This window comes from Pseudonaja textilis, chromosome 12, assembly GCF_049901715.1.
Source record: "Pseudonaja textilis isolate UNSWEBS1 chromosome 12, rPseTex1.2, whole genome shotgun sequence".
NCBI classification, from domain to species: domain Eukaryota; kingdom Metazoa; phylum Chordata; class Lepidosauria; order Squamata; family Elapidae; genus Pseudonaja; species Pseudonaja textilis.
This window is the reverse complement of record NC_142001.1, coordinates 2,039,871-2,065,344: the sequence shown is the minus strand read 5'-3', so window position 1 is coordinate 2,065,344 and position 25,474 is coordinate 2,039,871. Positions and strand designations below refer to the sequence as shown.

The window sequence follows — 25,474 nt, the reverse complement described above, 5'->3', positions numbered from 1 at the left end:
GCTATCTTCTGTAAGTGGAGAATACTTTGGTGCACTGCAGAAGCAGCTTCCTAGCAAGTAATCAGAACACAGGATTTTCGGATTTTAGGAATGGACAGATGATGTTATTCTTCATTAGTTCACTTTCTGTGGTCAGCATTCATTATTCACACTCTGCATCCATCCTTCGCAAACAAAAACTCAGGTCTTATGGGAACGATATCTGGTGTTTGACAATGCAGCCCCACCTCACTGAAGCAAACTAAATCAGGGACAGGCCCAGATGATTAAGCCGCTGTGAACTTCAGGGGAAGCCCATTGCAGGGGTGTCAAACTCAAGGCCTGTGGGCTGATCCAGCCCATGGGGTGCTTAGATATGGCTGCAGGGCTGCCCTGGAAACAGTGAAGAATGGGCCCAGTGGTGCCTCGGCCAGCTCTGTTTTTGCTGGCAAAGGGTTGCAGGAGGCAGGACCACCAAGCTCCGTTTCTGCTAGCAGAGTGCTTGGGCCACCACGGGCGCCCCCGACATGAGTGACATCAAGCTGGCTATGCATATCCTGGCCACACACACACACACACACACAAGTTCAAACACAACCCTGTGATACAGTCCTCAGTGACACCCCTGGCTTACTGTGAACCTTCAACTTATTATGATTCCTTCCGCAAATTATGGTTATGGAAACCACAAGGAGCAATCTAGTCAATGCTGTGTAGAAATTGTCTCCTATGGAACATGAAGAACATGCCTAGCAGCCCAACTCTGCAAAGATAATCAAGCTAAACTGAAGATGGCTCCCATTCAGTGTCTTTCTCTCTGAAAAACTTACGTGCTCTAGAAAACACGGTCCTATTTCACTGAGATGAGGGTCCTCATTGTTGTACTGCTTCTCCAAGTCCCTTACAAAGCCCATCTGAAACCTGTAGATGTCTTCAATGTTGCCAAATATGATCTTCAGCTGCTCATCACTGAACATGTCTCTTCTCTTCCGACACTGCTTTAAATAACCCTGGAGGAAGATACAAAAAGAGACCAGGTTTATAAGTCAAGGATCCCATCACAAAGAAGCTGTCTCTTCCCCTAATCCCCTAAGACTGGATACCAAAACAATATTACCCCAAGATTAGTACTGAAGTAGAATTCAATCCACAGTGTAATCAGTATTTTGACCCCTCCAAGATGGTTTGATAAAGAATCAAGGTCAATCCTTTGGCATAGTTGGGAGCCCAAAGAACCGCTGTCTAGTTCACAGACTGTGTTTAGAAGTCAGTCAAAAATCCAGTGGTTCCAGCTACGGAACATGCCGAGCTTGGTTAGATTCAGGTTTTTTTCTTCTTTGCATTGGACTTTGTTGCACAAATCCAGCACAATTAGTTACTTTATGATCCAGGGTTCATCTGGAGAATGGGCTCTTCAGGGAACCAAGCTAGGTAGGTTGTGGACCAAAGGGGAAGGGTCAGAATTGGCGTTCTGGTAGAAGAAAGGTCTGGAAGATCCTTGGGGAGGGGACTTGTGGAGACTGTGCACAGCAAGATTTGGCAAAATGTCCCTTTGGTGCTCAATGGATGGATGGATGGATGGATAAGGAGGAGGGTAAGGGAAACATTCACACACAATCTCAGCTGACCTGCACCTCTCTCTGCTGTCCCTAGGTTTATATTCATCTCAAGCCCAACTCCATCTACCAGTTTTGCCACTGCAGGGCAGGTGGTTTTGGGTGCTCTACTCAGCTCTCTCTCAGTGGTGGGCTCCAGTGTGGAACCTTTTAAACCCACAAGCGATTGATTCGGCCTTCTTGACCCAACCGGCAGTCCAACCTTTTCTTTGATTTGTTGCAACATCTTACCCTCAGCAGTGCCAGAGAGAAGATTCAATGGTAGCCCCTTTATTGAGAGATGCTCTCCTGGTGATGAACCCGAGACCATCTGATATATTTTGCTGTTGCCTGTTTTATGCCAAGGTACCTTAAGGAATACTGTTACTATCTCCTAATCTCCTCAAGTTTTTTTTTACTCACAGATCAGACGCCTAAGCTCACCAGAAGAGCTGCTGCTAAGTTTCTATCTGCAGTGATTACCTTTAGCATAATGCATCCTAATCTTTGACGGATGACATTGTAACATTTTGTTTTCCCCTTTATATTCACTTCTTTATTAAATTATGTCATACTATTTTTAACTGTATACTATTTCAACATACCTATTCAATTTATCCTTTTATTTTGCTTGTCCGTGAGCATAACTGAGTACCTGTAACTAATTAGCCCTTATGTAGTTTATTTTTTGAAAAGAAGGGGAATGTGCACTGTATGTAACCCCCCCCCAGCACTGCCTATTATTTGAAAAAAAACAGTCAATGCCTGGATTTCTCCCAACAGAAAAACTGCTCTCTCAGCACCTGCTGGGAGCCCATCAAATGCTTAAGAAGCTTGGCAGAGCCAGATATTCCAACTCTACACCTACTAGTTGCTAACCCTTCCTTTGAAGAGCCCCTGATCTTCTCTGAAGCTTGAGGTACACATGCCTGGAAAGTGGCAGAGACTATCAAAATGTTATTCACTGCTGGATTCACAAAACATACTTAAACGGATCCATTTAAAAAGTAGTGGTGTGTTTCAACAACAAACTAAATTTGGCACAATGTCACTCTTCGATACTTGTGGACAGTTCCTGACCTTGGAGGTCTTCTAGTGCAACCCCCTACTCAAGCTGGAGACCCTTCACCATTCCAGACAAATGGCTGTCCAATCTCTTGTTGGAAACATCCAGGGATGGAACATCCACAACTTCTGAAGGCATGTTGTTCCACTGGTTAACTGTTCTAATTGTCAGGAAATCCCTCCTAAATTCCTAGGTTGGTAAGGTTACTATTACTTCTTATCTTGCTTTCATGTGCTTTGGAGAATAAGTTGACCCCCTCTTCTTTGTGGCAGCCCCTTGCAAACTGGATGTTCCATCTAGTCCTGGATGTTCATGTTCCACCTAGTCCTTCTCTTTGTTAAACAAACCCAGTCTTGGAAAGAGGTTCCAATGCAGTGCAGAACGTTCATTGAGGGAAATCACCTTGCTGTCTTGGTTTAACTGAGATAATTGCATCACCTTTGCATTGTGATGCACCGTGCTGAAATGACATAAGCCATCATATGAAACCTACTCTGAATTGGTTCCATTTGGTTCCTTCCTAGTTCATGCACTGTGCAAACCCAGAAGATGAGATACAAATTTAATTTAGAACATCACAAGAAAAGATGATGAGGATAATAAAATGTGTTTGCTGATCATCTTGCTTTGAGGGGACTCTGGATGGCTTATAACTATTAAAAGCCAATAAAACCATGAATAAATATTCCTAATAGCAGTAATAATTTAAAAGATGGGGAGGAAGGGAGCAAGATACGCACAGGGGAAGTGGAGTCTTATCTTAATCCACCAACCACCTCCAGCAACATGCCTCAGTTCCTGATCCTGGTGAAAGAAAAATGGCACAGCTATCCATGGAACAATTCTAAATGAACAGCTCATAATAGTATAGCTTTTATACTGGGGAAAGTCCTCTATCCACTCCTTGTTTTGTTAACAAGCAAAAAAAATGATGGGCCTCTCATACCAGATAGGACTTTGCTAAGCAATAGGCTGACCTTTTACAGTACTTTTCCATGTAGTCCCTCTGGACTAACTTTGGAGCAACGTTTTTTTCCAGGAGATTGTGCCAACTTTTAGAGCCTTAGATACACAAATTTGGGAATTGTGATGCAGTACCTATAACCGTTTGTCAACCATTCCTATTTTGGAAGATTTGGTAAGGGAAGAAACGGACAGACCACCTATAATTGTTATGGAAGAGAGGTCTCTTGGAGAATCCAAAGGTTTTGCTACAAGAGCTGAACTGAAATAATTTTCCATCCTATCTATGGGTTGAAGAGTAAAGGAAGATTGTCCATTCCATGTTTCTACTTCTCCAGAAGATCAGGGACGTCTCTAGGATGAGGCCCACCATCAGCATTCTTTTTCAGTGTGGTCCTCTTCTCTCTAGTTGCTGTTAGTGGCAATGCCAAGAAATATGGGTTTCATTTTTGTATATTCCCCAATGCTTTCAACTAGCATCCTTCTGCTGTATTTTGAAGAGGTCAACTGGCCCTTCCTTCCTTCAAATTGTGGAGAATATTTGGAGAAATGTGGTCAAAGATGACATCTATATGTCAGAGTAATCATTCTTAATCTTGATAACATTCTCAAATTTAATTTTTGTTTGAAATAATACTCTTTGGGGGGAGAATTTCATAATCCGTGTATAAAAGAAGCAGCAGCATACAAGTTAATATATTTTTATTATTATTATTACCGGTATTGCCTTTCGATTTGTTATGTACAAATCATCCCAATTCCAGCATTTTTTTTAAAAAAACTGAAATGTCCATTCCTTTCTATTTTAAATGGTTTTTCAACTTGGAACTTTGGAATTTTGTGAACATCCAGGACCAATCCAAATGATTGAACTGATTTCTTCTGACTACGAGATTAATTAGAAGGTGCAATCAAATTTCCTTCAAACTAATACCTGAATCAAATATCCATGGGTCATTGGCTCTTTTTTTCCCCAAGGAGAAAAAAGACATCTTGGACATATTTGAGAAGCTGTGAATGACGGCTCCATGCTAGCTCCGTTTCTGAAACTAACCCTTGGCTGCTGTCCCACGCTGAGAAGCAACTGGATCACATTAATTTCCTACAATGTCTGAGCATTGTGGAAAATCCAAGGGATGCCCTAGACACTTAATTTAAAGCATGGTCATCCCATCCAGCTAATTCAACCAGAAATCTCAAAGAGGCAAGAATAGGATTCAAGACCACTTTGCCAACTTGTACCTGCAACTGACCCAGTCCTTTAGAATATAACGATGTTCAGAATAACATCTCTGTACCCAGACAGTCCCATAATAGATTCATTTCTCTGAATTCAGACAAAGTCTGAATAAGGAATTATGAATTCTAATTATAAAGCATTTCTAGTCAAGACTCAGATTCCTGGAAATGACAATGTCCTCTGATCCAGCTCTATTTATGTTCTGTAATTTTTCACATCTTTTTTTTTTCTTTTGCTGTGCTATTGTGTTCCTGAATTGGGTTTGTACTTTGTGGTCTGCCTTGTGGTTTGGACTCCTTTGATCCATTTGTAGTAACCTTTGGGGCCCAATTTTACAGGCTCTGTTCGGGAGAATTCTTGGATTTGATCCAGGACACATTACAGACTACAGAGTATTGATTTTGTCCACTGACTTTGCTAACTCCAGTTGAATTGGTTACTTAGTTATCCAGGCAGGAAGGGATGTAAAACAGTGATTCTTAACCTGGGCTCCACAGATTTATGGGTAGAATTCTTTACACACAATGAATTTGTTTCCGGTGCAATGAATTTGTTTCACTGTACATATCAAACAACAAAGTGATAGGTCATAGATCATAAATCATAGTTACAATCATTAATCATAAGATAAAATTGAAAAGTGATAAATCATAAGATAGTAGGAAAGATGAGAAGGTGAGAAGGATAATAGCAACACAGGCAACACTCAACTTACAACAGTTTGTTTAGTGGCCGAAATTACAACTGCCCTGACAAAAGTGACTTATGACCATTTTTCACACTTATGACCATTGTAGCATCCCCATGGTCATGTGATTTACATTCAGTGCTTGACAAATGGTTCATATTTATGACGGTTGCAGTGTCCCTGGGTCATGTGACTCCCTTTTGCAACCTTTTGAAAAGCAAACGCAATGGGGAAGCTAGATTCACTTAACAACCGTGTTACTAACTTAACAACTGCAATGAGCCACTTAAAAATTGTGGCAAAAAAGTTGTAAAGTGGGACAAAGCTCACTTAACAAATTTCTCACTTAGCAACAGAAATTCTGGGCTCACTTGGGTTCATAAGTCAAGGACACCCTATTCCATGGGTGAGTATATTTAGGCGTAAGACAGTGCTGGGGAAATTAGGTGTTTAGCAGACTGATGGCATTGGGGGGGGATTTAAAACTTGAGTTAAGTCTTGGGAGTCCATCACCATCCAGCCATAAAGGGTATTTAAAGGGGGTCCACGGTAAAGAAAAGATTGACACACACACACACACACACACACACATGTGTAAGAATCTAAAAGGAGTCAGAGATGAGAAGGGTGTAGGGAGCATAAAGGTTTAGTATTATGGAAAACTATATCTATCAAATTACAGAATACTCTAACATGGCAAACTAGGTGCTCATCAAGTCTAGTTTATGGCACCCGTCTTTGTCTGCTCAATTATGGATGCTGCTATGCAGAATCTGGAAACACCTAGCAGGGTAGGTATCTGAGAACAGCAGGATGGTATAAAATGGCCCTGGGCACTCTGGGTTTTTTTGTGCAATAACGGTGAGATGAAGCTAGAGTGAATGTCTCTGTAGTACAGGCACTGGGGAAGCACCTGCTCTGTTTCTATGTGTCTATAGAGTCACAGGGAACTTGTCTCTCCAGGTAACGAATCTTCATATATTGGTCTTTGGGGACAGTTTGAGGGGATGGCATGGATTTTCTCCTCCTCCTATTTTTCCTGCACTCTGGGTCTAATCATCGACTACTGCAATGTGCTCTACATGGATCTTCCCTTGAAAAGTATCCAGAAGTTTCAGTTGGTTCAAGATGTGGTAACCTGCTTGCTTTAGTGCAAGTCCAGATTTGCACGTGAGGCACATCTCTCATGGGAACTGCACTGAGTCCCAAATTGCTTTTGGCCCAGTTCAAGGGCCAAAGGTTCAAGGTTGTCATGATGGCCAGGTTATTATTTTTTTCCCCATTTATATTTAAACCACCAGAACGGGGAGGCGGTGGATGTTAGAGCTTCCCTCTTTTATGGAGGTCCATCTAATGGGACCAAGAAGAACGTTCTATCTCTGCAGTGGCTCCCAGTGACAAGATTGGCCACTACGCTGACACTCTTTCAAAAGACCCTAAAGACATGGTTTGACCAATGAGTCTAGGGACCCCAGGGTGAATTGGAGCCCCTCAAGTGATTAGCTTGATTGTTATTACTGGGGAGGGGGATTATTGCAGTTTGGATAGGATAGGATAGGATAGAGTAGGGTAGCATAGATACCCAGGACAAGTCAGGACAGAATATATGGACTATGGAGAAGACTAGACTAGAATCCTAACACCCTCAGATTTCACTGGACTCTGGACAAGCCTCAATGCAATTGGCTGGCACCTGAAGGGTTTCTGTTGTCTTTTCCAGCCTTCTCCAATGCCGCCCCAACGCTCTGGTTTTGTCCACTTAATTTGGGCAAAATGAGCTTTCCTGAAGCTGTGCCTGGGCTGTCATTTTGCAAATGGGAATGTTCGTTGCAATCTGTTCTGTTTAAGAAGACACTAGAAAGGTTCTTGCTTCTCCACCTTTGGGGAAGATTGCTCATTCAGTTCCATTTGGGGTAATAAAGAGCAGCAGACGAGGTTAGGCAATAGCCACCTGCCTTAATAGAGTGAGTTGAGTCACCATAAACTGGAGCAATTCCAGCAAAAAAAAAACCCATCAGCCTCCCAGCAAATTTGACCCAGGAGATGCTTAGCAGTAGGCAGCATCCCTGGTTCCAGCTTTCCCTCTTTATACCAGCATTAAAATTATGAGAAGGAGAAATGAGGACATTTATAAAATGTGCTATTTCTCCTGTAAGGCAAATAGATGGATCTCTCCAATTCAAACACAATTAAATTTATTCTGTTTCTTCATAGAAACAATCCAATTAACACACAGACACACAGACACACACACACCAGGGACATTCGACTTTACCATGCAATTTATTTTTTTCTGTCTAGTTGAAAAGAACCAATTTGGAAGAATGTTCCATCTGAGTTAGGGAGAGCAGCATACATGCTAACAGTTCTCAGAAGCCGGAAACAAGGTTGTTAATATTAAAGCTAGCTGGAGGCACACAGTAGTTGCAATCTTTCACTTGGGTGGTTTTCTAAAGGCTGCAGTTTGTTGAGGTTGAGCAGAAGGGAGGAGAGTGTGGATACCTTAACAAAGAAAAAGAAGACTGTTTCCCTTCTGCAGATTGCAGTGTCACTCAAGAAGCAGGGACACAACTTCTTAGAGGCTGCCACTGCCATTTATGCATGGAAATTTCTGGAGAACCACTGAATGGATGCCATACAACCTAAAACCAACCAGAGGCTCAAATATGGAATTTAAGGGATTCACCTGCCTTTAGGACCTGGGGTGACTAAATGGATGGAGATGGTACAATAGGTGGGCTCCTTGGTGCTCTCTGAGCTGGGCGGTTTTCTAGCAGACATTTCATTCCCCCAACTAAGTAACACCATCAATGCTAGCCCTGATGACGTTAGCTAGTTGGGTCATAAAATGTCTTCCAGAAAACCACCAAACTCAGAGAGCACCAAAGCGCATCATATCAACCCTGAGCTACAAATATTCTCCTTTATCAATACAATATGTTTCCCAATCAACAATGGCAGAAAGAACTACAGGTAGTCCTGTGGTGCAAAGATTGCAAATGGCAACCAAATGACCCTGAGAGGCAGATACTGCAAACATTTTAAATACAAGCCAGTGGCCAAATGCTGAATTTTGATCACATGACTGTGGGGATGCTGCAACAATCATATCGTAAGTGTGAGGAGCATGATTTATGATCGGTCCTCACACTTACAATATGACTGCTGCAGTATATTTGTAGGTCAGGGTTGAAATGAGGGGTCCTTGTTGCTCTCTGAGCTGGGTGGTCTTCTTGCAGATGTTTCATGGCCCAATTAGGTAACATCATCAATGCGAGTGGTGCTGATGTTACTTAGTTTGGAGAACAAAACATCTGCAAGAAAACCACCCAGCTCAGAGAACACTAAGACCCCACACACTGCACCACTTCCATTCATTTAGTCCTCTCAGGTCCTAAAGGGCAGGTGAATCCCTTAACTTCCATATTTGAGCCTGCAGTTAGTTTAGCGACTGTTTGAAGTCACTAAACAAACAGTTGCAAGTTGAGGACTACCCATAGGCCAGGATTGGAAGCATTCACTTATGAAACATGGTGGAGTTGACCTGGAATTGACTCAGATGCCAGTCACTTTGAGCAAATAATCAGATCTCCCTGGATTCTGCCCTCGGGGTGTGCATTAGAGCAGAGAAATTTGCTTGTTTCGGTGCTAGAGTGTTGCTCTTTTTTGAACACTCTTTAAGAGAACCTTCTCATCTACTGCTCATCAAAAAGGGAGTTACCATCATCATCATCATCATCATCATCATCATTCCACTTTTCTACCGAGAGAACACGGAAGATTCCAATATTCCAATATTTGAGGGGCTGTCACAGAGAAAAAAGAGTCAACCTATTTTCAAAGGACCAGAAGGCAAGACAAGAAACAATGGATGGAAACTGAACAAAGAGAGCCAATCTAGAACTAAGGAGAAATTTTCTGACAGTGAGAAAAATTAACCAGTGAAACAGCTTGCCGTCAGAAATCGTGGGTGCTTCATCAGTTGAGGCTTTTAAGAAGAGACTGGACACTTGTCAAAAATGGTATAGGATCTCCTGCTTGAGCAGGGTGTTGGACTAGAAGACCTTCAAGGTCCCTTCCAGCTCTGTTATTCTGTTAAGATGGCTCATTCCACATCATACACTCACTTCCATGAATCACTGCAAATCAATGATTATGCATTATGCCCCAAAATTATCTGTGGCTCGGTTGGCCTTCTGAGATAAGGTAGATATCACAAAGATTCCATAAATATTGGCCCAAAGAATTTCAAAGTTAGACGAAGAGATAAAATTAGTCCATCTGATCCCCTAATCCATCTCCACCCAAGACTTGAATCTTAAACAAAATATTCAGGAAGAGGCTGGCTTACCTCACAAATGTCCTTCAGATGTTTGATATAGTGGCGTTCTGTGCTCATGATTTCATTAATGACATTGGCTCTCATCTGGTCTCGGTTCTGGAGGGTTCTCCCGAGACAGAGGCAGTCAGCAGCATTTGGATCCAAGTGTCCATTCTGTACTTCGCTCGTGCCTTCTTCAACTCCATCTTCTTGGTTGACCCAGAGCTGTAACCAAAAGCAATATCAGCCCATGAGGTTGGTTTTCTAGTGTACATCCTAATGTCCTAGATTTAAATAAAATAGTGAGATATAAAGAATTATTGGATGAACAGGGAAAATTGAAAACCAATCAAGAATTGAAGGAACAAGGGATAAAAATAGACTGGTGGCCTTATCTACAAATTCAAACAAGATATAAGAAAGATATAGAAGAATTTGGAATACATAAAGATCAGCAGGAATTAGACAAAATATTACAGGGGACAGATGAAAAAATTATCACCAAAATGTATACTTATCTCCTAAAAAGTAAGAATGGAAGAAGAAGTAGTAAAATTCCATTCTTCCTAAGAATGGAAGAAGTAATAAAAGAGACCATGATAATTTGGGCGAAAAATTTTGGTTATAGCATTAATTTGGAAGATTGAGAAAAATTACGGGAAGTAAATTATAAACTAACCTTATCAGTAGATTACAAGGAAAACTTATATAAAATGTTCTACCATTGGCTTTTACCCCCAGCAAGATTGGCTAAGATGTTCCCTAATAGATTGGCAAATCGTTAGAAATGTAATTATGAACAAGGAACCTATTTTCATATGTGGTGAACATGCCCCCAAGCTAAAAATTAGTGACTCAAAATTAGGAATTGGTTGGAGGAAATTACAAAACAGAAACTGAATTGAGACCAGAAACATTCCTATTGGGTATATTAAGAAATAAAATTAGTAAGAAATTTCAATATATTATATTACATATAATAACTGCAGCAAGAATAGCCTTTGCTCAGGATTGGAAATGTGACAGTATTCCTTCTGACATTATGATAATAAAAAAGGTTTTAGAGTGTGCAGAAATGGATAAGCTTTCAATGGAAATGAAGGAGAGAGAAGAGACAGAGTACGATGAAATGTGGAATCTATGGTATAATTGGTTGCAAGGTAGACACAAAATAGAGAAATGAATGAAAGGTTATGGTGAGATGAAACAATATTGTACGACTAAGTTTAAGTACGTATAACTATGTATAATTATGTACATAATTACATAAATATATGAAAATATGCTATAAATCGAAAGTAAAATAATTGTAATAATATTTAGTAATATTCTACAGACTTAAGAATATGTCAATATGAGTGAATGCCACTACAAACATGCTGAAATGAATGGAAACATGTTTTTAATTGTTTTTAATTGTAGAATTTGATTAATAAAGACTTTTTAAAATAAAAAAAAGGTTGGTTTTCTAGTGACATTGAGAACAACCATCCCAAATGAGACAAGGGCTTAAGCATGGAATTAGCTTGGACTTGTTACATGAACACAAGAGGACAAAGACTTACACCCTCCAAATGACTTTGAACCTTATCTAGTCCTTGCTAAGCGAAAGCTGCCAGCTCAGGAAATTCCTGTGACATAGGCATAAAACAATAAAGTAGCTAGTTTGAACTCTACACATGTGGCACATGACAAGTGTTAAGCCATGCCAACATTTTTCTCTTACAATGAATTATGATGAAGGATGAATTCGATGCCCAACAAGTTTAAAGGACTGAAGCCAATTATGTAGCTTAGTTTGATCTCAAAGCTAAAGTAATCCAGAATTTTGTAGATACTAGATACGTTCTCTACTCCGTTGGGCTAGCCTGCATGATTTACACTGGCCAGTCAAGCCACAGAACAATTGGGAAGGACTGTGGTTTTAGTGAATTAATTGATATGTTCAAATAAGAAAAAAAACAAAATTCAATACAGCCTATCCCTTAACGTATTAAGATTAAGCTACTCAGTCCCATGGGGACTATTTCTAGGAAAATAGAAATAGAAAATGTTAATACAGGTTATGACCAAAACAGAATCCACAATTTATGTTACTGAGAAAGTTGTTAATGAGTTTTGCCCCATTTTATACTTTTCTTGACACATTTGTTAAGTGAATCACTGTGGTTGTTAAATGAGTAATACAGTTGTTAAGTGAATCTGGCTTCCCAACTGACATTTCTTGTCAGAATGTGGCAAAAGATGGTTACATGAAACTGGGACACTGCAACCGTCATAACAATGCTGCAACAATCATCAGTGTGAAAAATGTTCATAAGCCTTTTCAGTGCCACTGTAACTTTGAACAAACACTAGAATGAACTGTTGTAAGTCGAGGACTATCTGTAATATGAATTGGACTGAACTCCAGTTCTTTTAGACTTGTTTTTCCCCCCAGTCTTGTCAACTCCTTCACAATTCTTAAAAAACGAACCAGAAGGATTGTTCTGAAAATATCCAACAATTTTAAGTTGAAAGACCAGGAGGATCTAAGAAAACATAAAAACACTCTCCTGCATTCAGCTCTAAATACAAAGCATAGCAGGATTGTTCTTCAAATGGCAAACAGGCAAAAATAACACAGGCGATGTTATTTTCCTTCAGTTGCGTTCAGTGTTCAAGTCACAAGAAACATAAATTATACTCTGCATTGAAAGGGATATTAACAGGTATTCCATTTTTACAGCCTAACCTATTGTTAAATATAGAGCTGCTGATGCGTTGTTTCTAACATGTACCTTAGGAACTGTGGTGGCCCCTTTAATTTGCAAAAATCTCCATCAGCTTCCTTTTTCATGTTCTCTGCTTTCCCAGCCGCTGATTATGTTTTGCCAAACAACGTTCCTTTTATTACTGCACTAGAGCTTTAAAGGTCAAGAATTGGAGATCGCAGAGACAACCCACCAATTTTTCTAACAATTGATTTAAAGGTGCAGTGAACACGAGAAAACCGATTTGCAAACTGAGGTGGCAAAATGACAAGATGGCCCTTTTAAGACCAAACATTTTTCTTAAAAAAAAATGGATATGCATGGAAAAGGATGAATTCAGAAAATGTATTCATCAGTGCATTCATGTAATACACATATTTACCACAGCTACAATGATATTTTTAATGTTCTTACAATATGCTTAAAACTATTCAGGCTAAAAAAGTAATATGCAAAGTGATAATTTCAGGGAGTTTGAGAGATGCATTAACTAGTTTTTAGGCCTCCTTTCCCAGACTGACATTCCAAAAATAAACAAAAAATGTGTTGCTTTTCCAAAAATCTCCACAGCTCCTCCTGGCTTATTGTATCCCTGGAAATCTAGCAATTCAGTACCGTAGAATAAATAAAATATGAACGTGGAAATGGAACAGAGATGTGGTAGAATACACACTCTAAATTTAGCACATCAGAATTGGTAGAAGAGTCCTTTGTTGAATAAGGCACAATCAGCAGAGATTATAAAAGCGGATTTTACTCCGCTAATCATTGCCAGCTCTAGGGGGATGGTGCTCATCTCCATTTCAAGGCCATTGAACCAGTGCTGTCTGAAGACATTTCTGCAGCCAGCATGACATCATGGAGTGCTGTTACCTTCCCACCTAAGAGGTACCTATTTATCTACCTGCATTTGCATGCTTGCGAACTGCTAGGTTTCAAGAGCTGGAGCAAGGAGGGGCGCTCACCCTGTCGTGTGGCACTTGGGTCTCGAACCTGAACTGCCAGCTTTCCAGCCAAGTTTATTCCAAGTTTGATATCTCAGTCTAAGCAACTTGACTCAATCCTCAGAAGGACACATTGATCTACTAGATCAGGGGTCTCCAAATTTGGCAACTTTAAAACTTGTGGGCTTCAACTTGCAGAATTCCTCAGCCAGCATAGTGACTGGGGAATTCGGGCAGTAGAGTAGAGTAGAGTAGAGTAGAGTAGAGTAGAGTAGAGTAGAGTAGAGTAGAACAGAACAGAACAGAACAGAACAGAACAGAATAGAATAGAATAGAATAGAATAGAATAGAATACTTTATTGGCCAAGTGTGATTGGACACACAAGGAATTTGTCTTGGTGTAAATACTCTCAGTATACATAAAGAAAAGATACATTAATTAAGAATCAAGAATCATAACATGCAACACTTAATGATAGTCATGGGGTACAATAAGCAATCAAATCATACTAGGTAACAGTCAAAATAAATCGTAAGGATACAAGCGAGAAAGCTACAGTCATACAGTCACAAGTAGGAGGGGATGGGTGATAAGGAGTGATGAGAAGATTAACAGTAATAGTAGTGCAGACTGTAACAGTTGAACAGTGTTGAGGGAATTATTTGTTTAGCAGAGTGATGACTTTCGGGGAAAAAACTGTCCTTTTGTCTAGTTGTTCTGGTGTGCAGGGCTCTATAACGTCATTTTGAAGGTAGGAGTCCACATATCTTACAGTTGCTGGGGTCGGGAAAGACTACCATGGAGCATAACTCATGACGAGATGCAACAATTTGATTTGATTTCTGGAGTAACTAAAAAATTCAAATGCAATGCAAAATATGGCAGAACAGCTTGTCCTCTGATATGGCTCATCTACAGGAAGGAAAAGTGCTAGATCATACAAAGGTTCTTCACACAATGTTTTCTTTGGCCCATTCACAAGTTGTTTAACTGGCCCAACAAAGGGTTAAGGTGTTATGGGAATTCCCACAACAAATAGAACTGGCCAAGTTATCCCAGGAGGTTCGATTAAGCCACAAATAAATCCAGTTATGTACAGGTTAAACTAATTCCACAGAATTATTTTGCAGGGCTGAAATCTAATTCAACTGAGAAGTCATTTCTCCTAATGCTGGAGAAAAAAAGATTTAAGCAGACAAATATGACTTGCATGAACAAGACGTACGCTTGCTACGTGTTGAGAATACCTTAAATTATGCACCGTTTCCAAGGATCATGCGGAAACTACCCAAGACAATTTTGTGAGCCCAGGAAACAACACAACAATTTGAAGTGATTTTTGATAGGTGCTATAAGTGTGCACTTGTACGTGCTCTGAATCACCTTTCTCCCTTCAAATCTGAAACTCAGCCCAGCCCTAGAAAGAAGGGCTGAAAAAGACACCTTTCGATTCCAAAACTCAGCACTGTGGCTGGGCACACCACCCAAACACTGGTTGGCTGTTGTAGCTGCCTGTCTCACTAATGGAGAAAGGGCCAGTGATAATTGGGTTTGCTCGCTCTCAAAGTGAGACAGTTGTTAATTGAGGTTTTTGATCACTTGATCATGGAGATGCTGCAAATGGTCATAAGTCACTTTTTTTCAGCACCACTGTAACTTCGAACGGTCACTAGATCAATGGTTGGAAGTTGAGGGCTACCTGTGCTAGGTTTGTAAATTATATTATCCCTTGTCTCACACTATGTTTGTATAAGAATCTTAGTGTTTAGAATCAACGCTCTCATTTGTTTGAGTTCTCCCTCCCTCCCTCTTTCCCGCGGCCTCCTGGGTTCCTGCCTGCTTCATGGAGAAGGTAAATGGGGATGCTCAAGAGATCATTCTTTGCCCTATTGGTGTGACTGCAGCTGCCAGAAGATTTAACTGGGTTTGAAATGGAGGAGGTAAGCAGGTTATGGCAGAAAAGTCAGGGGGTGCATGTTCTGGAGAATAATTGCTCCTGGCAGAGATGAACTCTGAGCGTTATTGCCATCTATGGGAATCTGGACCTTGGTGGATTTGGTTGGAATGGATTTCCTGGTCCCAGGAAGGCTGTGCCGGATTTGAACTAAAGCAAGCTGGAGGTTAGGTAAAACAAACAGCCCGTCCTAAATAAAAATTCCCTGGAATGACGTCCTTGCTATCTCTCAGCCACTCGGTTATATAACAACTTTTGATTACAAGGCTTTGCACTTTTCCTGGGATAATACAGCTGAGTGTCAGTTTGAATGTCTTGCATGATGAAGCAGAAATGAAAGAGGAAGAACAGAACCGTCAGTGTCTATTTTTGTGTTCTCTTGCATCGAAGACCAAGCAGAGAGGGGTGAACAAACATACCCTCCACACTGCCAACTGACCATTTCAAAACCCGGGGTCAAATGTCCACAATCCAAAACCAGCAAGTCCTGTGCAGACCTTTTTACCTATCACTTCTCCCCTACCCCAAAACAGACGGAGAATTCAAGAACCTTAGATGCAACAGAATGTTTACAGTATATTTTTCTTGATGTATACAACGTAAAACGCCTTCATTGCAAGTTGCATCAAGCAGCTTATTCTTCACCGGCTGCTCTAGCAACCAGCTTTTCAGCCCCGGTGTGCAGGGTTTGGTTGTGGGAACTGATACTAAAGGTGGGTGGTGCAACGATGGTATCATTATACCATGACTAAGCTCACATGCGTACATAGCAACAAGGAAAGGATTGTCTTTTTCTTCCATTCTCCGCTCTCTCAGAAATTGGCTTTTTAAACTCACAATGCAGCGATTTCTATAAATAAAGCAACAACTACATCCATGATGTATCAATTCAGACCTTGCAGCAAGGACTGACAAAGCTATAGTTTACCAAACTATATTCAGGTTAGTTAACCAATGGCCAAACCAATGGCAGCTCCTCAGGCTAAGATCTCCCAACAATGAGAACAATTAAACAGTAGAACAATTTGCCTTCAGAAGTTGTGGTTGCTATATCCCTGAAGGCTTTTAAGAAAAGACTGGACAACCACTTGTCTGGAATGCTCTGGGGTCTTCTACTTAAGCAGGGGGTTGAACTAGAAGACCTCCAAGGTCTCTTCCAATTCCGTTAGTCTTCCGGAAGGTAGGAAGGAAATACGTGCGTGTGGGGCGGCGGGGTGGATGGATGGACAGAGAGATTCTTTGTAAGAGATGGCAGATGCAGATGGGGATTAGTTGATCTTATTAACAATGTCTCTTCTTTTACAATTTATTTTAATAAGTAACTATTAATTCCAAAGTATTTTTGCCCTTTGTTTGCCTATTTTAAGAACGAGTGTGAAGAAGTGTGGAATCTCGGCATTACCCAGGACTTTTGTCGGTGGTTTTTTCCTTTTCTTTTTTTCTATTTACAATGCCTATGGAGCAGGATTTCTTAAACTTGTTTTCATTTGGGGTAAATATTCTGGGTTAAGTTAAAGAGAAGGAACTGGCTGTGGTTGACTTGCAAGGCTCAGCCGCCCTAGGATGCTTCTCTAAAGCCACAAGTTCTGTGTGCCTGTTTTAGCATTGTTTGCTCTGATCGGAATTTGCTGGATGCACCAAATTTGGCTGGTTTCACAAACGGCACAAAGCTATAAACCGAGCCGACTGCCTTGTGCACAGGGCAATGGTGTGCAATCTGCAGAGTGCTTTTCTCTCATTGCTAATGCTCTTAATCAATTTATCAGCTATGTAAATTCATCTGCCTGGGGAAGGTGCATTATTCAGAGAGCCTTGAACTGAATCACATCTCAATATGTGTCTGTTGGCTTAAAAAAATGACATGATTTAGGGCTGAACTAACTGGTGGTGATGGAGTTATTATAAATTATTTTAGAGTTAACCTTGAGGAAGATATGTAAGAGCTGTTAAGGGAGGAAGGAGTTGTTAAGCGGGGCACTAAGGTAAGGGGTTACACAGCCCAGGAATAGAAGGAAGTATGAGAAAGAAACTCAAAATAACTGTGCTTTGATTTTCTTTAGTAGAAGGTCAGAGAGAAAATTGAACAGACTTTCAAGATTCAGTTATTCTATCCTGCAACAATACAGGACTTACAACCACAATTTATTATTTTTATTTTATTTATTTATTTGACTTGTCAATTGCTTACAAGATAATAGGTATAAGTATAAACATGAGTAAGAATACAGGAAATAGGTACGAATAAATGGGGACAATAGGACAGGGACAGGAGGCACGACGGTGCACTTATGCACGCCCCTTAGAGACCTCTTAGGAATGGGGTGAGGTCAATAGTGGTTAGTTTGAGATTAAAGGAGTGGGGGTTAGAGGATGTAACTACAGAGACAGCTAGTGCTAACCGGGCATTGTCCACTCTGTTACTGAAGTTATACTTTCTGCAATCAAGTTTGGAGCGGTTGACATTGAGTTTGTATCGATTGTGTGCTCTTGTGTTGTGGTTGAAGCTGAAGTAGTCATTCAGCTCCAACCTGGTAGGACATTGTAGCAGATAATTTTGTGTACTATGCTTAAGTTCAACCGTAGGCAGAGTAGTTCAAGGTTGTCCAAGCCCAAAATTTCAACAGAGCCCAAAATTTCTGTTATGAAGTGAGACATGTGTTAAATGAGTTTTGCCCCATTTTACGATCTTTCTTGCCTAAGTTGTTAAGTGAATCACTCCAGTTGATAAATTAATAAGACAGTTATCAAGTGAATCTGGGTTCCCCGTTGATTTTGCTTGTCAAAAGGTTGCAAAAGGTGATCACATGACTCTGGGACACTGCAACCGTCATAAAGGTGAGTCAGCTGTCAAGCATCCGAATTTTGATCACATGATTGTAGGGATGCTACAAAGCTCATAATGTGAAAAATGGTCATAAGTCACTTTTTTTAGTGTTGTTGTAACTTTGAATGTCATTAAAGAAGAACTGTTGTAAGTTAACATTCCCCAAATCCTTAGAGGTAAACGATTATGCAGGATCAAATCTAGGTCAGTCACCGGGACCAGAGGTTTAGCCTTCTGAGCTTTCAGACATGTGCTGGAGCCCATCCTCAGGAAACTCCTCTCCACCAAAAGGGGTGCACTCGGCTGTCCTATGCGTGGTATTTATAGTGGCACCACATAAATACCACGAACGCAAGAGCCTAAATTAAGCTAATCTGCACAAGTCCAAAACCTCTGATCCTAGTGACCGACCCAAATTGTATCCTGCAACATTATCCTGAGACACATATATTTGCCTTCATTCTTTGACAATGATGCTGGAAATGCCACGTATTTGGGGAAATCCACTATCGCTCCAATATTGTTCCACCTATGAAAATGGGTTGCAATATTCTGCTAGTTTCCTGACATCTCAAAAAGAAGATATATGACTATTATCCTTTAAAAACCTGAAATGTCTAAGACTAACTAACACATTTTCTCACTCCACTGCCCCACCCCACCCCAAAAGCAAAAGGGGTTCTGGAGTGCTTATACCTCTTTCTGAAACTTATTAAGAGCTGCACTTCTTGGAATACTTGTGGAACATCTGATTCTGGTACCAAGCCTTCAAGAGGCAAGATCTAAATCAGTCAATCATTCCTAAGAACCTATAAATGTTAAAGATTCTATAAATGACATTTTTATCGGCACTCTAATTAAATTTAATGTGTCTAGGTTTCAGTACGAGAACTCGAGATTGATTTCCCAGTGCAATACAGTCTGGGACAGTGGTTCTCAAAATGTTTGACCCAATTAACTCTTTTCCTGGTAGTCAAGAATGTTATTAACAACCAGCCCTCCCCTCAAATCTTCACTAGATTGTCTGTTGTTTCACACAAGCATCCAACCTGGATCCTTGACTTACAAACAAGCTATTACAAATTGCTCCATTACTTCCAGGAGATGTCCAAATTACTCCCTTGGGTAATTATCTCCAGTTTAAAAAACCACTGGTCTGGGGCATAAAAACCAGGCAATGATTTTTAATCTGTATTTCTCTGAGGGGTTTTTAAAGCAATTTTGTTTTGGCAAAATAGTGAAGTTATCTAGCTAAGTTGAACTATGATTCGTAAGCTGCCCAGAATCACTTAGTAGGGAAGGCAGGCAGCATAGAATTTTAATAAATAATTATAAATAAATAAACCACACCTGAGCCAGATTGAAAGACAAAGTAAAGTATGGTTAACAATTATAAGGAATGTTCCCTCCTTGCAAAACCAGTGGAAGAGTGACAGAAAGAGAGAGGAAACTTCCAAATGTATGTTTGCTTACAGTGTTCAACCATGGCTAATCTACAAACTCAGAATGGTTCAAGTGTCTCCCCAAATTAATTCAAATAAGATCATAAAAGATTGGACTGGACAACCATTTGTCCAGGATGGTATAAGGTCTCCTGCCTTGAGCAGGGAGTGACCTAGAAGACCTCCAAGATCCCTTCTAGCCTTGACTTTAAATACTTTAAAAAAAAATTACAGATATCCTATGAGATCTTCATCTTGAAATACGGCCTAATCAAGAACACCACAATCTTGTGGGGGGGAAAAACCCAACACTCTTATGAAGGAAAGAAACCACCCAAATCCTATCAGGTTTGCTGAGTGTATTTGGAAGGTGTGGGTTTAGGAAAGACAGATAATTCTTGGCTTATCCTTATCTCTGAATGCAGCCATCTTTTGAAACGCTGGGGGAGAAAGGGTCATCTCCTGCAAGGCCTACTATCATTTTGATAGGATTCCACCAAAGCAAAGCAAAATGTCAAGGATAGAAAACTCCCCCCCTGCAAATCAGTTAAGATGCCAACATTTGAGCCATCACCTGACAGGGCAGTGTTAGCCTTTCCAGGTAGATCAACCACAGGAGCTAATTCTATTTTATTGTAAGGCTACATGAACACAATCTCACATGATCCTGAGACACTGCAACCATCATAAATATAAACCACTTGTCAAGCGTCCGAATTTTGATCATGTGGTTGTGAGGATGCTGCAACGGTCATAAGTGTGAAAAATGGCCATAAGTCACTTTTTTAATGCTATTGTAACTTGCAATGGCCAAATGGTTACAAATGGTTGTAAGTTAAGGACTACTTGTACAAATCTCCTGTCGCTAACCTTTACAGGCCAAGAAATTAAGGAGGGTCCCTTCTGAGATTATTTTTACACCCGTTATGCAGTTGTGGGCAATGGCCTCCCTTAAAGCCAACCGAGTGTTAAACTGTCTTAACAGAGAATCAAGATCGTGGGAAGTGTTGATACTTGGTTTATAATGCCTTGGTAAGGCCACTCCTGGAATACTGCATGCAGTTTTGGTTGCTACAACGTAAAAAAGAGGTTGAGACTCTAGAAAGAATATAGAGAACAGCAACAAAGCTGATTAGGGAACTGGAAGACAAAACATGTGATGATTGGTTGTGGGAACCGACTATGTCTAGGCTAAGGAAGAGACGGACTGGAAGGACATGATAGCAGTCAATATTTGAAAGACTGTCACAGAAAAGAGGGGGTCAACCCATTCTCCAAAACACCTGAAGGCAAGACAAGAAGCAATAGATCAGGGGTGGGATTCTACCAGTTTGCACCTATTCGCTAGAACCGTCTGTTAACATTCTAAGCAGTTCGAAGAACCGGCTGTTAGAAGAAATTACTGGCCTAATCCTGTAAGGAAGGCAGGAAAGGAAACATTCTGGTGTTGCTGACAGAAACTGCCTCTCCGTTAACCCTTATTACATTCTTGGCAGGACTAGGCTTCCTGTCTCAGGAACTTCTCTGGAGTTTTTTCCCCTCCTTTACTGGTACTTTGCTTGTGTGGAGTGACCATTCAAAGTTACAATGGCACTGAAAAAAGTGACTTATGTCCATTTTTCACACTTATGACTTGCAGCATCCCCACAGTCATAAGAGGCCAGGCAAGGAGATGCGTGCCTCGATGTGAGTGATGTTGAGTTGGCCACACCCAGCCAGTCACATGACCACCAAGCCACGCCCACCAACTAAGCCATGCCCACAGAACCAGTTTTTAAAACTTTGAATCCCACCCCTGCAATAGATGGAAACCAATCAAGGAGAGAATCAACCTAGAACTAAGGAGGAATTTCCTGACAGGGAGAACAATTAATTAGAGGAACAACTTGCCTCCATAAGATGTGGGTGCTCCATCACTGAACGATTTTAAGAAGAGATTGGACAACCATTTGTCTGAAATGGTATAGGGTTTCCTGCCTCAGCAGGGGTTGGACTAGAAGACCTCCAAGGTCCCTTCCAATTCTGTTATCCGACAGAATTCCCTGGGCAGCCTCTATTCATCCCATCATCCAAGGTCATTCCTGCCTCATTCCCATCACAGAAAGCATCCCCTACACAATTTAGATGAGGATAGCAGTGAGTCACACACAGAAAATCTCTAAGAAAAAGCATTGATCCTAAGCCAATTAAACTAAAAGGATTCTGTGAAGAAAATGCTAAGGTGAACCTGACAGAAAGCAATTTGGATCCCTAAATCTGGCCTGCTGTCAAGTGAAATTCACAGCCAACGAATAACTCTCTGAATCTCCCATTCAAATGCAGGTAGTCCTCAACTTACAACAGTTCATTTAGTTACATTTAGTGTTCATAGTTACAACGGCACTGAAGAAAGTGGCTTATGACCGTTCTTCACACTTAACGCCCGTTGCAGCATCCTCATGGTCACCTGGTCATAATTCAGAGGCTTAGCAACTGACTCATCTTTATGACAGCCACGATATCCTGGAGTCATGTGATCCCCTTTTGTCACCTTTTGACAAGGGAAGTCAATGGGGAAGCCAGATTCACCTCACAACCAGATTACTAACTTAACAACCGCAATGATTCACTTTAACAACTGTGGCGTGAATGGTTGTAAAATGGGGCAAAACTCACTTAACAAATGTCTCAGTTAGCAAAGGAAATTTGGGACTACCCGTACAATCAAGCTGTGCTTCTTAAACCTGGAAACTTTAAGATGGGAGAGTCAACCTCCAGAATTCCCCAGCTAGCACATATAGCACGTGCAGTCCACCCATCTTAAAATATAGCTGGGGAATTCTGGGAATTGGAGTCCATGCATCTTAAAACCATGGCTGGAGAATGCTGGCAGAGAAAATGTATGGAACTTAAATTACTAGCTGGGGAATTCTGGGAATTGCAACCCATGCATCTTAAAACACCGGCTGGGGAATTCTGGACTCCATGCACCTTAAAATTGCTAAGGTTAAGAAACATTGAGCAAAAGAAATTGACGGCAAGCAGAATGTGCCTCAAGGAGGTGGTCTTATGCCCATTTTCCTTGGATTAATTTAACCTTGCAGAAGCCTTCTGCCCACCCCATGCCAAAAATTATACCCCAGTCCTCAATAGCCAATTGGCCTTTTAACCTCAAAGCTTGAATTCACCTGAGCCGTAATGGCTGTGCACCTGTCCCATTGAAAGGAAAGAAGGTTCAAAATACTGCACAAGATCCCTAACTTTTAACTTACTCCCTCCAGTATAACTTGATTCTTTGTGGAACAGACACCTCAACCCATATTTTCTGAAATGAGAGGACAGATTGTCATGGAGCTCCTCTCCATTAATGGGCCACTTCCAGACACAACTGGACATATCCACGAGAATGCTTTGGGCCTTCCAAATTTATTCCAAATCACAACTAATGCATTCCCCCAATCCTTCCTTCTCCACATCATCTAGCATTCAAGAGATTGCTTTTCCTTTCCAGAGCTTCACTACAAGTGGCAATAAATATCCCTTCTAGGGGAAAAAATAATAGAAGGAAACCTCAAGTTTGCATTGATCTTGTAGCTATCACATTTGCATCTGGCATCACCTTCCCTAAGTGACTTGTTCTGTGGAAGTGCCATCAAGAATAGCCGAATAAGAGTTAGAAGGGACCTTGGAGGTCTTCTAGTCCAACACTCTGTTAAAGCAGGAGGCCCTATACGATTCAGAACAGATGGTTCTCCAGTCTCTTCTTGAAAACCTCCAATGTTAGTCTAAGTCTAGACTAACCTCCTTAGTTACCTCCCTCGATTGCTTCTTGTCCTACTTTCAAGTGCTTTGGAAAATAGGTTGACCCCCCCACCCCTTCTTTGTGGTGGCCCCTCAAATGTTGGAACACTGCTATCATTATGCTACTAGTCCTTCTTTTCACTAGATTAGACATATGCAATTCCTACAACTGTTCTTCATGCTTTTTAGCCTCCAATCCCCTAATCATCTTTGTTGCTCTTCTCTGCACTCTTTCCAGGGTCTCAACATCTTTTTTAATACCGTGATGACCAAAACTGGATGAAATATATCAAAGAGTTCTTCTTCAATTTGTGGGGACTCTTTAGATAACAGAAGAGTCTTAAAAGGATTATGATTCCAGGATGGTTTGTTTGGTTGGTTGGTTGGTTAGTTGGTTGATGATTGATTGATTGCCTGACAGTGTGCATTTTGTTCAAGAAGTCTTGTATAGCATGCCCTCATTCTCTTTTCCCTACAAAAACAACCTTGTGAAGTATGTTGAGCTTGGAGAAAAAACTTCCTTGGCTGAGGGGGAACTGGAATCTGGTTCCCCCGCTGCTAGTTCATCAATATCAACACTGTGCAACCTCATTTGTCCTTTTGCTAAAACGATTTGATTGCAATCATCAAATGATTATGTGTCAACTCTTAGCAATCCCTTAGATCTTCTCCAGGATAATCTGGCTCTAACTTGGTCTTCCAGTGGCGCAGTCCCACCATTGTAGCTGAGTCTTTAACCCTTGCTTTCTCCTATTTCATTAATTGATCATAAATTTAAAAATTCTGGGATGGGAGAGGTAATAAAAATGAAGAAAATTCTTGGTCAAAAATTGTTTCTTTTTACATACATGGCTCTCTGGAATATAAGAAGAAAAGTGGTCAATGCTGTGCAGGAAGCGAGAACGTTAATTTTACCTATGTAAATTTATCTCAAGGCAACACCTACGTTGCTCAAGATGTTTGACACACAATATTTTACAACTGGGAGAGGAGATGATGTGATTTCAGGTTATCCGCTCGTAAACAGCCCTCCAACATAAGAGATGAATGATTAATTAAATATTAGATTTGTAGGAGTATAAAATGCAAACTCAGGGGCAAGTACTTCAGCTTTTGACAATTCTTCAGAGAGACCTGCTAAGTGATTCATAAGCCGTGAGGTGTAAATGTGTTAGTTCTTGGCTTGGATAAAGGCTGTAGAGGTGGAACTAATTTTATGATCTTTTGATATGATTATTGCCTACCTTAACCTGAAGTAGAATTGTGATTTAATAAAAATATATTGTTTCCCTCTATGTAACCATTCAAAGGTAAATGGCACTTAAATCCCTATGTCCTGAAGGAATTTCGACAGCACAGGTGGTCCTTGATTGACATTAATTTAGTGACCGTTCGAAGTTGTGACGCCACTGAAAAAAGTGACTTATGATCATTTTTCACACTTACGATTATTCAAGTATCCCTGTGGTGACCTGATCAAAATTTAAATGCTTGGCAACTGACTCCTATTCATGATGGACGCAGTGCCTCAGGGTTGTGTGATCCCTTTTAAGCCCTTTTGACAAGCAAAATGTCAACTAAAAAGATACTCCTTTGGTCCTTTTAGCTGCCAGAAAAAGGGAGTCAGGGAAACACTGCATTCCTTAAGGGCCTAGATAATCACCCTGGCAGCCCAAAGTTATAGGAACGCAAGAATATTACTGGAGAACATGATTGATGGCTCTTGGGGATGGATGCGTCCCATTGGAGAATACACACCCAGGGGATGGGGGCAAATGTATGATGTAATTTAGTATCAGCTACATCCAGCTAACACCAGCACAGCCGCTTCTAATAAATTAATTTTCTTTTCTCTGAGACGCGACTAGAGACTTATGATTTGAAGGGGGTCCTGACACAAAATCCATGGGGAAACCAGATTCAC

At 40.7% G+C, this 25,474-nt stretch overlaps 1 protein-coding gene across 7 annotated transcripts in view; it reads right to left on the bottom strand.

Annotated features, from left to right (window-relative positions):
- ARHGEF9 (Cdc42 guanine nucleotide exchange factor 9) overlaps positions 1–25,474 on the bottom strand; it is a 263,763-nt gene that overhangs the window by 71,002 nt on the left and 167,287 nt on the right. For all 7 annotated transcript variants that reach the window (XM_087940852.1, XM_087940853.1, XM_087940854.1 and 4 more), the window contains 2 exons: positions 9,883–10,077; positions 810–989 (listed from right to left, as the gene is read on the bottom strand). In XM_087940852.1, coding sequence (XP_087796978.1) covers positions 810–989; positions 9,883–10,077 — 375 coding nt within the window. The remainder of the gene's footprint in view (positions 1–809; positions 990–9,882; positions 10,078–25,474) is intronic.